Here is a 14,965-nt window from a genome sequence, read left to right on the forward strand (position 1 = left end):
AATAAACTTCGACAAACAGCTCAAAAATCATTCAAAAACTCGAAAGTTTTTTCAAAAAAGTCCGCGTGACGGTGTTTGCGTACAATGCGTCATATCTGACGACAATTTGATTTTTTACACGAAAATATAGCAAATTGAGCATAAAAACCGACATAAAAAGAGATGAAAATGAGTATCAATAAGTGGGAAAGTGAGATTTCAGTAAATTTCAAAAAAAAAATTATCAAAAAATGCCAAAAAATTTAATTTTTCTTTGCAAAAAACGCGGAAATCGATTTTGTTCCCTTCGACGCCGCCTGCAATTTTTTCGCCTGAATCGATTCTTTCGGTTTCTTCACAATAGGCTTCTCATCCGGGTACTCATCGTCTTCTGGCGCTTTTCTCTTCATACTTTGATCGATATTTTCAGATGCGGACGGTTCTTGAATTTTCAGATGTGATTTGATGGCAGTGATGATGTCGACTGGCAGGTAATCGATCAGAAATTGGAAGACGTGACGGTCGAACGCTTCGGCTGCAAGAAAATAGGGATTCTGGCGTGACGTTGGCGCGTTTTTTGAGGCAAAAAATGACAAAAATCGGGAGATTCTGGGGCACTTTTGGCGCGTTTTTGAAACGAAAATTGCATTTCTGGCGCACCTTCGGCGCTTTTTCCACACAAAATGATTTGTCTGGCGTGACGTTGGCGCGTTTTTTCAGGCAAAAAGGCGAAAATCTGGAGATTCTGGCTCAAATTTGGCGCGTTTTTGGGATCTCATGAGCTGGGGTGACGTTGGCGCGTTTTTGGACGAAAGCAGGATCTGGGGCACCTTCGGCGCCTTTTCAACACAAAATGATTTGTCTGGCGTGACGTTGGCGCGTTTTTTCAGGCAAAAAGGCGAAAATCGGGCATTTTTGAAGTAAATTCGGAGACTCTGGCGTATCTTTGGCGCGTTTTTGACAATTACGTAGCTGGCGCACCTTTGACGCGAAAGTTCCCAAAAAACTATCTTGACAGAGAGCTGGGGTGACGTTGGCGCGTTTTTTGAGGCAAAAAATATCATTTTTACCAAAAAAATGGCGTCTGGGGCGCCTTTAACTCTATTTTCGGATTTCAAACGAAAAAAAACGCGCCAAAGACGCCCCAGACTTCGGAATTTCTCGAATATTCGAAACTTACGACAATCGAGAAGTGATTTATGCGCATCTTTCGCCATTTCCACTTTCAGTCCATCGAATTTTCGTTTGATCCATTCCATCAACTTCTCCTGATTCAGACGGTACAGTTTCACGTCGAGAACGTCTGAAAATGGGATGATTTTAACGAGAAATTGAGGAAAAACGCGTCAAAGGCGCGCCAGATGGGAGTTTTTCGGTGCGAAAATCAGTGAAAATCAATATTTTCCCATTCCAAAAAACGCGTGAAAGGTGCGCCAGGCTCATTTTTCTAAAATTTTCTATTTAAAAACGCGTCTGAGGCATGCCAGACTTCATTTTTCTCCAAAATTTCACCTGAAAAGCGCGTCAAAGGTGCGCCAGACACTCTTTTCTCGATTTTAGGCTTATTTATCTAAAATCACAAAAAATTCCAGATTTTCGGCCAAAAACCTTTAAAACTGTGAAAAATCGTGAAAATTTGAGGTTTTTTGATGCGAAAATCACATTTTTACCGCAATTTTTCAGTCGAAAATCATACTTTTTCCAATTTTTGCTTATTTTTCCAAAAATGTTCAATTACAAACGCGACTGAGGCACGCCAGACCGGAATCCAGCGCGTCCGAGGTGCGCCAGCCTCTTTTTTATCATAAACCGCGTCAAAGGTGCGCCAGGCTTCATTTTCGCTCATTTTTCCGTTTTTTGACACAGTTTTTACAAAAAAAACGCGTCTGAGGTGCGCCAGTAATCAATTTTCTTCAAATTTACGCTCGAAACGCGTCTAAGGCGCGACAGCCTTTTTTGAGACCGACGTTCTCCAAATTTTCACCTGAAAACCGCGTCAAAAGCACGCCGGACACTCCTTTCTCAATTTTTTTGGCCATTTTTCTAAAAAAAAAAACGTCTGAGGCACGCCAGCCTTCGTTTTCGCTCAATTTTTCCGGTTTTTGACTGGATTACCACAGAATTTTCACCTGAAACCGCGTCAAAGGCACACCAGCGCCCTCCCGTACCTTTCACATCAGCGACTGATTCCAACGCCTTGAGAATCCTCTCGTTTCTCGCCACTTCTCGGATTCCTTCGAACTTTTCGTCGACGAGAATTTCGTCGATTTCCAGAAATTTGTCGGCCGTTTTGTGGAGAAATGGGAGACAAATGAAGATGGGATTGAATGGGGCAATGAGATGGACGGTACCGTTCTCAATGATACTCTCTCCGTAGAAGAATGAACGATGACCGTCGTTGATGGCGAGAATCTGAAAGAAAATGGAAGTTTTTAGTGAAAAATGAGCAAAAATTGAGCAATTTTCTGGACTTTTGACTAGAAAATCGGGATTTTCAGAGTGTCTGGCGCGCCTCGGACGCGTTTTAGAGTAGGAAGATGTTAATTTTGAGCCTAAATTTGAAGAAAATTGAGGAAAATGCAAGTCTGTGGAAAAATGAGCAAAAATTGAGCAATTTTCTGGATTTTTGACTAGAAAATTGGCATTTCCAGTGTCAGGCGCACCTCGGACGCGTTTTTACCGTAAATTTGAAGAAAATTGAACACTGGCGTGCCTTTGACGCGTTTTCATTGAACATTTTAATTGGAGTTTTTAGTGGAAAAATGAGCAAAAATTTCGAATTTTCTGGATTTTTGATTCGAAAATTGGAATTTTCAGTGTCTGGCGTACCTCGGACGCGTTTTGAGCGTAAATTTGAAGAAAATTGGGTACTGGCGCGCCTTTGACGTGTTTACCGGTCAAAAACCGGGAAAATTGAGCGAAAATGAATTCTGGCGTACCTTTGACGCGGTTTCTGGTGAAAAAAAGAGACTGGCGCACCTCGGACGCGCTGGATTTCGGTCTGGCGTGCCTCAGTCGCGTTTTCAATTGAACATTTTCAGAAAAATAAGCCGAAAATGCGAAATAATGTGATTTTTGACTGAAAAAACCCTCTAAATTTCACGATTATCCACAATTTTCAAGATTTTTCGACTGGAAATCTGGAATTTTCAGTGGAATTTCGTGCTCACCTCATCAAAATGTGTGTCGGAGATACGGAACAGTGCACATCCCTCTTTCGGGTGTCTCAGTTTGATGATTCGACTGTTTGGAAGACTTCCGGCTGCAAATAAATTGAATTATATACGAAAAATAGTCAAAAATCGTGGTTTTTCGATCAGAAAAGCTTAAAAAGCGGCCACAAATGATTGCAACTTAGTTTTTGAATGAAAAAAACGCGTCAACGGCGCCCCAGGGGGCTGTAGGACCGTTTTAGACATAAAAATCTATATTTTTCATCAAAAATCTGTCTTGAACGGGCTGGCGCGCCTTTGACGCGTTTTTGAGAGTACCTTTGAAGAATATGGTGCAAAAATGCTCGAAAAATGACTAGTTTCAGTTTTATGCTCGTCTGGCGCGCCATCGGCGCGTTTTTTCATTTAAAAAAAATTCGATTTTTAGTCATTTTTGACCGATTTTCATGCTTTTTGGACCAAAAACCACGATTTTGACGTTTTTTTTTTTTTGAAAAATAAGATTTTTGGCTCGTTTTCCCTAACAACGGATATCAGAGGAGAAAAAACAACAGAACTTCAACGATTTAAAGCAAAAATGCAAAGTGTTTGGCTACAATGAGTATCGATCTACAAGAATATTTTATTTCAAAACTTTGCAGCAGACAAAAAGAGTTAAAGAAGCGGAACTCGGACGAAAACTCAAAGAATCGTGACGAAATGGGAAAAATTAGAAAAAAAAAGGGTAAAATTTGAGTGATTTCCAGTAAATTTCCACAAAAACGTTGATAATCGCTGGATTTATCGAAACGAATCGGGTATTTACGGCAAAACTCGATTGACATATTTCTACAACCAAAAACATCGATTTTTATAGCAGAATAACGGTTAAAATTTCAAAAAACTTGCTGAAAAATAAGTTTCTTTACAAAAAATCGATCATTCTTATATATAAAACGCATGTGGAGTCTGTCCATCTGTCCCAATGTCCGCAAATTTTGAGAAATGAGAAAGAAAAGCGGCCGGGCACAAAATCAAACTTGCTCTTTTTGCGCAGAGACCGCCGCCTTGGACCACTCGGCCACGCGGGCACATTTCTGAGAAGGTGAACAAGTAAATGAGGAGAGGCTAGCCGGATGAAGCGCCGAAGGCGCGGCAGCCAGGCTGGTTGAAAATAAGAAAACACGAGAGAAAACGCTCCAATACTTACAGCATCGCTCATCAGGCATTCTAGACAAAAATTATCGATTTTTGAACTAAAAAAACGTTAAAAATCTCGAAAAACTGGTTCAAACACAATTTTCTATCGAAAAATCAGTCTAAAATGAAGAAAAAAACAGGAGAAACGGTCAAAAACTAGATAAATATCGATTTAAATATTTCTACGCGAAAATCTTCGATTTTTAAACTAAAAAAACGTTAGAAATCTCGAAAAACTGCTGAAAAGTAAGTTTTTGTACAAAACCAATTGAAAATTATTAAAATGCGTGGAAAACACTCCAAAACTTGACAATATCGCTCTTCACACATTCTAGACCAAAATTGTTGTGACGTTGTTTATTTAGTCACAAAGATTTATATTATTATTTTTGATCTACCCGCTGTCCCTCGTTTCCCCCGTTTGCCCGCGAAGAGGAATTGTCATCTTTTTCCTCTCGTTCTAAAGTCAGTTGTAGTTTTATACCTGGTTCCGGAACGTGACTGTTACGGATAGATTGTACCCCTTGTCCCCCTCATTTCTATTATTCTGAATCACAATAAACGAGTGATTAATATACATTGTTTCTCTATTAGCACGAGATACAACAGTGGCGATCAGATTTCGAGCTCAGTTTGAGTAAGAAGACCACCGTATCACTTGTTAGCTCTTTTCTTAAACGTGATCCGGAAAGAAAGACTAACAAGTTGATTAAGAATCCTGTTTGCTTAAACGTGATCCGGAAAGCAAATCAGTTTTCTCTGCCTCTAGTTTTAAGAATTCTGTTTGCTTAAACGTAGATCCGGAAAGCAAATCAGTTTTCGCTGCCTCTAGTTCTCAAAGAATTGTGTGTTGCTAAACGTGGATCCGGAAGCACACTCAATTTCACAGAGAAATATCGATTTTTCGTAATCGAAAACGAAAAGTATTCGTTTTTCGATTGGATTTTTATCCGGCGAATATCGATTTTTCTGGTGATTGAGGCGATCAAAGCTAAAGATACTGGTTGTTACCCAGTTTATCTAAAGTTTGATTGAAAAATGTCAGACGCAGAGATGAACCGAAAGTTCATCGAAATGATGGAATTCATGCAAAAGCAAATGGCAGAACAAGCCAAAAAGCATGAAGAAACCATTGCGGTCTTGACAAAAGCCGTGGCGGAAAAGAGTCAAATTGATGGTTCCTTGGGAACATCAAGCGGACTAACCGTGTCACAATCACAGTTGATGAACGACATTGGTGGTAGAATTTCGGTGTTCCAATTCGATTTGGAAACCGAGAAAACATTCTCAAAGTGGTACGCGCGTTACAGTACGGCGTTTACTGAGGAAGGGAAGGGTCTCGATGACAAAAACAAAGTTGCTCTGTTAGTGAGTAAATTGTCAGAGGAGGTATATGAACAGTATTCGAGAAGAATCTGTCCCAAGTTGCACCATGAGGTGGACTTCAAAGATACCGTCGACATTTTGAAAGAAATGTTCGATATAAAGAAGAGTTTGTTCTCGCATAGATTCGCGTGCATCAATATTGCTCGTGATGGTGATTCTCCAGTGGAATACACAAACAAGGTGAATGCGTTGTGTGAATTGGCAATGTTGAAAGACATTGACCCTGATGGTTGGAAGGTGTTCTTTTGGCTAAGAGGGTTAGATCCCGCACAGGATACCAAAACTCGTGCATATTTTCTGAAATATGTCGAGAAGAAGACAGAACTGGGAGAAAAAGTTAACATCAATGAGTTGTGTACAGAATGGCAGAAAATTCAGAGTCAAACTAGTGCGGTATCGGAGATGGAGAAAAGTGATACGGCAGTGAGAGCAGTTTATGCTAAAAAGCCGAGTAATCAGAAACAAAATTCATCCAAAAACACAGCAAAACATGAGAGTTCACAGGGTGAACGGTGTTGGAACTGTGGGAAAGGTGGCCATAAAAAGCCAGAATGTTCCCAACCACTCACAAAATGTTTCAAATGTCAGAGAAGCGGACACATGTCTTCATTCTGCAAAGCAAAGAAAAGTTCATCATATAAAAGACACAGAACGTTGCCATAGTTGGTGGGGCTTCTTCGGAAGATGCTGAGGTCAATTCTGTCCGTCAGTATGTGTCAGTTGATGTGAATAGTGAGTCGGTGGAGTTTCAGTTGGATACGGGATCTGATATCACACTCATCGGGAAGGAAGATTGGACTAGAATAGGAAAGCCTGACCTGGAGAAATGTACATCAAAGGTCAAGTCAGCAAGTGGAAATGAGTTGAAGTTGCTAGGCAGGGCGCTAGTGGACTTCAGACTCAAAGGATCAGTTGGATCCGGTTATGTGTATGTCCGAGAACACGGAAATTTGTTGGGGTTAGACTGGATTGGAAAATCCGAGGAGATGTCTTATCACATGGAGATGATGGTCAATGAGCTGACACGTTCAAACACAGATTCAATTCATGCGGAATTGAAAGAAAAGTTTCCGGAGGTGTTCAAAGAGGGACTAGGACGGTGTGTAAAAGAGAAAGCAGTTCTTACGGTAAAAAAGAATGCTACACCGGTCTTCAAACCGAAGCGTCCAGTTGCATATGGAGCTACGGAGGTCGTGGAGAAAGAGCTGGACAGGTTGGAAAATCTGGGCGTGCTCAAGAAAGTGAACCACAGTAGGTGGGCGGCACCTCTAGTTGTTGTTAAGAAAGCTGGAGGAGACTTGCGAGTCTGTGCTGACTTCAAGACAGGGTTGAATACCGCGCTTGAAGATGAAGATCATCCGATTCCCGCTCCGGAGGACGTCTTTGCGACGTTGAATGGAGGGAAATTGTTCTCAACCGTCGATTTGAAAGACGCGTATTTACAAATTGAGTTGAGTGATGATTCGAAAGCCTTGTGTACGGTGAATACACACAGAGGTCTGTACGAGTACCAACGTCTACCATTTGGAGCCAAGACGGCACCAATGGTATTTCAGAGAATAATGGATAAAATGATCACGGGATTGAAGGGTGTAACCGCATATCTTGATGATATTATCATTGTCGGTAGTACAGAAAAGGAGCATACTGAGAACTTACTCGAGTTGTTCAAAAGGATATCCGAGTATGGATTCCGAGTGAAACTCGAAAAGTGCAAATTTCTGGAGGAAAAGATCAAGTTTCTGGGATTTATCGTCGATAAAGATGGTAGAAGACCAGATGAGGCAAAGGTGGCGCCAATAAAGGGAATGAAAGAACCGGTTAATCAGAAAGAGCTTAAAAGTTTCATGGGGATGATAACGTATTACAGTGCGTTCATTCCGCATATGAAGTCTCTACGTGGACCTCTTGACAAACTTCTGATTAAAGATGTTGAATGGAAATGGTCAAAGTTGGAAGCAGAAGCGTTCCAAAAGTTGAAAGATATCTTGTCATCGGACTTGAATCTTACCCATTTCTTGCCGAATGTCCCGATCGTAGTCGCTGCGGACGCATGCGATTACGGAATTGGTGCGGTTATCAGTCATCGATTTCCCGATGGAACTGAAAAACCAATCTCACATGCTGCCCGTTCTCTGAATTCTGCTGAAAAGAACTATTCGCAGATTGAGAAGGAAGGACTTGGATTGATCTTTGCAGTGAAAAGATTCCACAAGTTTTTGTTCGGGTCGCAAATTTTTGCTCAGAACAGATCATAAACCGTTGTTGTCCATTTTTGGAAGCAAGAAAGGAATCCCAGTGCATTCCCAGAACCGTCTCGTAAGATGGTCCACAATTCTTTTGGCGTATGATTTTGATATTGAGTATATCAAAACAGATGATTTCGGACAAGCGGATGCTTTGTCGCGAATGATTCAGAAGATGCCAAACGAGCATGAGGATGTTGTCATTGCTCAGGTAGAAGTTGACGTGGAGGAGACATTGCGCTCAGCAATAAGGAAGTTGCCAGTAAGGGTCAGAGATATTCAGGAGGAAACTGAAAAGAGTAACATGTTGCAAAATGTTATGAAGTATGTTTCAAGAGGAATATGGCCAAAGAAAATTGACGAGAAGTTGAAGAAATTCTATTCTGTCAAGTGTTCTTTCTCAGTTGTTCAAAACTGTCTGATGATGTCAGATCGAGTCGTGGTTCCAGAAAGTCTGCAAAGAGCTGTTCTGAAACAATTGCATGAAGGGCATCCAGGAATGGTCCGGATGAAACAGCTTGCAAGATCGTTTGTCTATTGGCCGAAAATAGATGAAGACGTTGAGAAAGTAGTGTCTGCGTGCACTATCTGTCAGGTTCATGGGAAAACTCCAAAGAAGGTCCCATTACAGCCATGGAAAACACCGGAGCGTGTTTGGCAAAGAGTTCATATCGACTATGCAGGTCCAGAGAACGGACAATACTATCTTGTCGCAGTTGATGCTAAATCAAAATGGGCAGAGGTTAAGATAGTGAAGTCGATATCGGCAGTTTCGACCGTCGGAACATTGAAAGACATGTTCAGTCAACACGGTTACCCTGAAACTTTGGTTTCTGATAATGGTACACAGTTCGTGTCAAAGGAATTTGCTACGATGTGCCAGGAGGCAGGAATTGAGCATGTTCGCTCACCAGCATTTCACCCTCAATCGAACGGTCAAGCAGAAAGATTTGTTGACACATTGAAGAGAGGATTGAAAAAGTTAAAAGGGGAGGGAAGTGTGAACAATGAGATTTTATCTCAATTTCTGTTGCACTATCGCTCAACACCGTCAAATGCTCTTGGAGGTTTGACACCAGCAGAAGTTCATCTCGGAAGGCGTCTGAGAACGAGGTTATCTTTGATGATACCACAGTTGAATAAGACTGTAGATTCAGAGCAACGTGCAATGAAAGAACAGTTTGATACGCATCACGGAGTGAAAGCCAGAAGTTACCGTAAAGGTGATTCTGTATTTGTGAAGGTATTCGAGAAGAATACATGGTCGTGGAAACCTGGAAAGGTTAACCAGCGACAAGGTCGAGTCGTCTACGTCATCGGTCTGAAGGACGGACGAGAGCGTGTTGTACATGCCAATCAAATGAAGATGAGATTGGAGGAGTCAACACAGGAGCAAAGCAAGGAGCATGAGTGGGCTACCACTATGTTCGATGTGTTCGAGTTGCCGACAGTTTGGTCAGCAAGGAAGTCAACCGATGAAGCAAGGAGGGATAATGCGACGTCTACACCAGTCATGGATTCACCACAACGAGTGCATCAAGGTCAAGGGACATCGGCATCTCCAGCGCAACAAGTTCAGTCGAGGGCATCTACTCAACAATCGTCAAGTCAGTCAACAACAACTACAGCAGTTCAAGGACAACGACTTGCTCCGTCTCCAGTTCAGCCAAGAAGGACAACCCGTGTCAGGAAGAACGTCGTCAAGTACGATCCATCAGATCACAGCTAAATTCTTATTTGTGATACTTTCTATTTTGTTCTACTTATCCTGATACCATCATTGTTGTTACCTGATTAACCAGTATGTTTTATCTTTACGTAGGGAGGTGTTGTGACGTTGTTTATTTAGTCACAAAGATTTATATTATTATTTTTGATCTACCCGCTGTCCCTCGTTTTCCCCCGTTTGCCCGCGAAGAGGAATTGTCATCTTTTTCCTCTCGTTCTAAAGTCAGTTGTAGTTTTATACCTGGTTCCGGAACGTGACTGTTACGGATAGATTGTACCCCTTGTCCCCCTCATTTCTATTATTCTGAATCAGAATAAACGAGTGATTAATATACATTGTTTCTCTATTAGCACGAGATACAACAAAAATCAACTATTTTTATACCAAAGTAACGCTGGAAACCTCGAAAAACAGCTTAAAGATTGAGTTTTTTCCTATAAAACACTCAAAAACTCGAAAAAATAACAAAAAACCATTGAAAACCACCGACAAACCGATTGAAAATTAAATTTGGCGCGGGAACGAGAAACGCGCCATGCTTTTTGAAGACGCGTTTCTCGTGCGCAGCATTGGCGCGATTCTCGTGCACGCGCCAAGTTTTATTTTTTATCGCTTTTTCGCCGGTTTTCGATGGTTTTTCGTGATTTTTTCGAGTTTTCTGTTAGTTTTATGAGGAAAAAGCCGTTATTTTATGATCAAGACGGGTTTGGCGCGTGAAATGATGCTGAAAAATGGGAAAATTTGTGGAAATAAGGTAGAAAACTCATTGGTCTGAAAAATGTAGGTTTTCTATCGATTTTCAGGTGAATTTTATCTAAAAAATGTTATAAAATTGGAAAATTCAAGAGTATTAGGCAGAAAATCCGTTTCTTCACTGAAAAAATTCAATTTTTCTGAAAAATTTAGATTTTTTCACTTTTTCGAGTTCTTTTGGTATAAAAAAATTATTTTTCAGCAAATTTTCGACATTTTTAGCGTCATTTTGTATGAAAGTCGATAATTTTGGTCTAGAAATAATTAAATCGATATTGCTCTAGCTTTTCTTCAATTTTGACGAATTTTTTATTGAAAAAATTCATCTAAACTTGTTTTTCGAGGTTTTCAGCGTTATTTTGACGAGTTTCCGACAATTTCCGACCGAAAACTCGATTTTTTTTCAGATTTCCCTGCGAAAAATAAGAATGAATACAAAAATTTACAAATTTTCATTAAAAATCCACAAAAATCGCCGTCTCAATACCATCCCTCCTTATAATCCCTGACTTCTGCCACTTTCAACTCGGGCAACGGCATTTCAGCACCAAATAGTCCCAATAATACGTTTTTGTGAACAAATCGAACACATCGGGCCGCGAATAGATGTATGTCGTGTAGAATTTGCTGATTTTCTCATAGGATGAGACGGAGTCGGCGAAGATCGACTCGGCGTCGGGACGCTGAAATTTTGGAGCGAAAATTTGGGAAAAATCGTTTGAAACTCGAAAAAATTGACAATTTTGGGGCAAAAAGAGTATATATGGTAGAAAAACGCGGAAAAATTGATTAAAAAACCGAAATTTGAAATTTTGAGTCGAAAAATGAACGAAAATGGAGGTTTGGATGCAAAAATGGGGTAATTTGGCCGGCAAAAAGAGATTTAACTAGAAAAAATTGGGTTTTTTTAGTTAAAAGATTGAGAATTTAAATGAAAATTCCAATTTTCCGCTGAAAAAGTGATTTTGAAACTGAAAAACTTGGTTTCTGACGCTTTTTCCGTCAGAAATTCGTTTAAAACTTGAGATTTCAGCAATTTCCAGCGAAAACTGAGTCAGTTGATTGAAAATAGGCATTTTCAGATAGTAATATCATTTTTGGTATCAATTTCAGTTAAAAATGAGAATTTTCAGCCAAAAACCTCTTTTTCCAACCCAAAATCCCAAAAAAATCCGTTTTGCAACTGTAATTTGATGTCCAAACCTCGAAAAACAGTGTAATTTCGGTTTTGTGACCAATTTTGAGTCAAAATGGGCGGAAATGGGTGGAAATTTGGCTATAAGGCGGAAATTTCAGCCAAAATTCATTTTTTGAGTCGAAATGACCAAAATTGGCTGAAATAGACCAGAAACTCGTTATAAAACGGGATTTCTCGCTATATGAGACCGTTTCCAGCCAAAAATGCTCATTTCCAATTGTAATTTGATGCAGATTTGGTTTGAGACACCTTTCCGGTTCATTTGTGACGGAATTTGAGTCAAAATGGGCGGAAATTGCTTGAAATTTGGCTAAAAGACTCATTTTTTGAGTCAAAATGACCAAAATTGGCTTAAATATACTATTTGAGACGGTTTCCAGCCAATTCCTCCACTCACCTTCGCCTCAGCATAAGCTGGATTCGTCGGATTTGAGAAAAGTGAGTGATCCACGAATTGGAACCTCTGATTCATTGATTCCATCTGACAGAACCAGTTTTGGGGCACAAATTTCATTTGATCCTCGGTTACTGTCTTGTTTTTGGCGTAGAGTTGAGTGATCTCCGCGTAGATCTTCACGAGATAACAACGAAGGTCCAGACGGCAGTTGTAACACGGGCGGTCCTCTCTGAAATTGTGAAAAAAATTGAAAATTTCCACGATTTTCAGCGTGAAATGCTGGAAAAATCGTGATTTTTCACCCATTCGAGCTGAAAATATGCTCGAAACAGCTTTTCACCGGGAAACCGCTGAGACAACATTTTGCAGTTTGATTACTGTAGAAAAAACGACAAAATTCGTGATTTTTCACCAATTTGAGCTGAAATTATGCTCGAAACACAACCGCTGAAACAGTACTTTGCAGTTTGATTACTGTAGAAAAAACGGCAAAATTCGTGATTTTTCACCAATTTGAGCTGAAATTATGCTCGAAACACTGGAAAAACCGCTGAAACAGTACTTTGCAGTTTGATTACTGTAGAAAAAAACGGCAAAATTCGTGATTTTTCACCAATTTGAGCTGAAATTATGCTCGAAACACTGGAAAAACCGCTGAAACAGTACTTTGCAGTTTGATTACTGTAGAAAAAACGGCAAAATTCGTGATTTTTCACCAATTTGAGCTGAAATTACGCTCGAAACACTGGAAAAACCGCTGAAACAGCATTTTGCAGTTTGATTACTGTAGAAAAAAACGGCAAAATTCGTGATTTTTCGCCAATTTGAGCTGAAATTACGCTCGAAACACTGGAAAACCGCTGAAACAGTACTTTGCAGTTTGATTACTGTAGAAAAGACTGCAAAATTCGTGATTTTTCACTATTTGGTTAGTGAAAAACACTGAAAAGCGGTATCCTTGAGCTTCTGAGCTGAAACTGCTGAAACAGTACTTTGCAGTTCGATTACTGTAGAAAAACTGCAAAATTCGTGATTTTTCACTTATTTCAGCTGCTGAAACAAGACTTTGCAGTTTGGTTACTGTAATAAATCTTATAAATCGGCGATTTTCTTTTTCAAGAGGTGCTAAAACAATATTTTTGACACAAAAATTGATTTTCAGCATCAAAAACAGCTAAAAACGTGATTTCTCACCACTGTTTTAGCTGATTTTCAGCATCAAAATCAGCTCTTTGAGCTCAATTGCTGTATAAAGTATTCACCTCACACACGTATCCATATAGTGATCCACAAATCTCTCTATTGGATCTCTCCGTGCGAAAAGAATCTTCCAATCAGCGAAATTCCGATCCAATTCTTGTTCTCTTTGTAGATCATCAAAATCAGAGAAGTATTGGAGAGAATCACTGTCACACGCTCTGACAATTGAGAAAGTTAGCTCCGCCCCTTTCAGTCATTAGAATGAAAATCTGTATGAAAAGACAGTCGTGGCCTAGGATCCGACCACTCGGCCATCGTGATATTTTACCACTAAAATGACGTCAGCTGGAAACGAGTGCTACCGTAATATTTTGGCGGGAAATTTGAATTTTTTTGGATTTTTCTATGTTGAATATCTTGAAAATCGAAAAATCCAATAAAATTCAAATTTCCCGCCAAAATATTACTGTAGCACACATTTCAGCTGTGCGTCATTTTCGTTTCGTGATAAAATGTCACCATGGTCGAGTTGTCGGATTCTATGCCACGACTGCATTTTATTCAGTTTTCCAAAAAAGATAAGCTCCGCCCACTTCTTGAGAAACACTCACGTCTCCTCATCGATTTTCTCCTGTAGACCACAGAGCACTTGTTGACCGATAAAAGTGTCCGTCTCACAAACGGCGGTCTTCGATTTGGTGATTGCCTGGAAATAGTGAGGAAATAGTGAGGTTTCGAGGTTTTTACTGCTATTTCAGCACTCAAAAGGCTGAAAATCGCAATTTCTACAGTAACCGGACCAAAACTCAAATTTTGAGGTTTTACTGCCTAAAATTGCAATTCCAGCACTCGAAAAGGCTGAAAATCGCAATTTCTACAGTAACCGGACTAAAACTCAAATTTTGAGGTTTTACTGCCTAAAATTGCAATTTCAGCACTCGAAAAGGCTGAAAATCCCAATTTCTACAGTAACCGGACTACAAGAAACGGTCGGGACACTTGAACTGTCCTGTATGCTTGAACTGCCTAAAATTACAGTTTCTGCACTCAAAAGACTTAAAAAAGCTGAAAAATCACAATTTCTACGGTAATCGGACTCTGAAAACGGCATTTTTGCACTCACTGCTATCTTATTGGATACTTGAGCATATGCTGGAATATTAGTATACGATTCGAATCGTTTCTCCTCTCCCTCATCGACCCAAAGAGAATTCGTGTCGACAATAAAGTCGAACACATCGGATTTCTCCAAATCGCGAGGTTCCACAGAATCGATTAATTTAGAATTAGAGAAGAATAGAAGTTTGATGAGAATCAGAAGGATCACGGTAATTATTAGAATTCGTTGAGTCGAGGGGGACCACATTTTGAGAGGGAGTACGGTAGCTACTGGCCAGAAATCCTATGTGGATTACTGTAGATCTAGGATCTATCCGATTCTGAGTAAACGGTATCTGGAGGGGGGATACTGTAGCTACGAATAACCAGAAATCCTATGTGGAGTACTGTAGATCGATCTAGGATCTATCGATTCTCAACAACAGATTCTGAGTATACGGTAGCAATCGCTTGGAGGATACTGTAGTCAGATTCTGAATACTGTAACTACCAGGAATACTGTAACTACCAGGAATACTGTAGCTGCCAGGAATACTGTAGTCTATAGATAGCCATCTTGAATATGGTTTAGAAGTGAAAACTAGTTGTTTCGTTTGTTTCTCGTTC

At 40.1% G+C, this 14,965-nt stretch overlaps 2 protein-coding genes across 2 annotated transcripts; both read right to left on the bottom strand.

Annotated features, from left to right (window-relative positions):
• Window positions 1-242: 242 nt before the first annotated feature.
• On the bottom strand, window positions 243-4,360 carry GCK72_016035 (uncharacterized protein; the record flags this gene model as incomplete). Its single annotated transcript, XM_053731279.1, has 5 exons — window positions 243-514; window positions 1,160-1,282; window positions 2,148-2,391; window positions 3,150-3,241; window positions 4,342-4,360. The coding sequence occupies 5 exons, from the start codon at window positions 4,358-4,360 to the stop codon at window positions 243-245; spliced, it is 750 nt and encodes a 249-aa protein (XP_053586051.1).
• Window positions 4,361-10,966: 6,606 nt separating this feature from the next.
• GCK72_016036 (uncharacterized protein) lies at window positions 10,967-14,606 on the bottom strand (the record flags this gene model as incomplete). The annotated part of the gene is made up of 4 exons (XM_053731280.1): window positions 10,967-11,128; window positions 12,041-12,269; window positions 13,852-13,946; window positions 14,364-14,606. The coding sequence occupies 4 exons, from the start codon at window positions 14,604-14,606 to the stop codon at window positions 10,967-10,969; spliced, it is 729 nt and encodes a 242-aa protein (XP_053586052.1).
• Between the last annotated feature and the right edge of the window lie 359 nt (window positions 14,607-14,965).

The sequence above is a fragment of the Caenorhabditis remanei genome, chromosome IV (assembly GCF_010183535.1).
Source record: "Caenorhabditis remanei strain PX506 chromosome IV, whole genome shotgun sequence".
In the NCBI taxonomy this organism is placed as follows: Eukaryota; Metazoa; Nematoda; class Chromadorea; order Rhabditida; family Rhabditidae; genus Caenorhabditis; species Caenorhabditis remanei.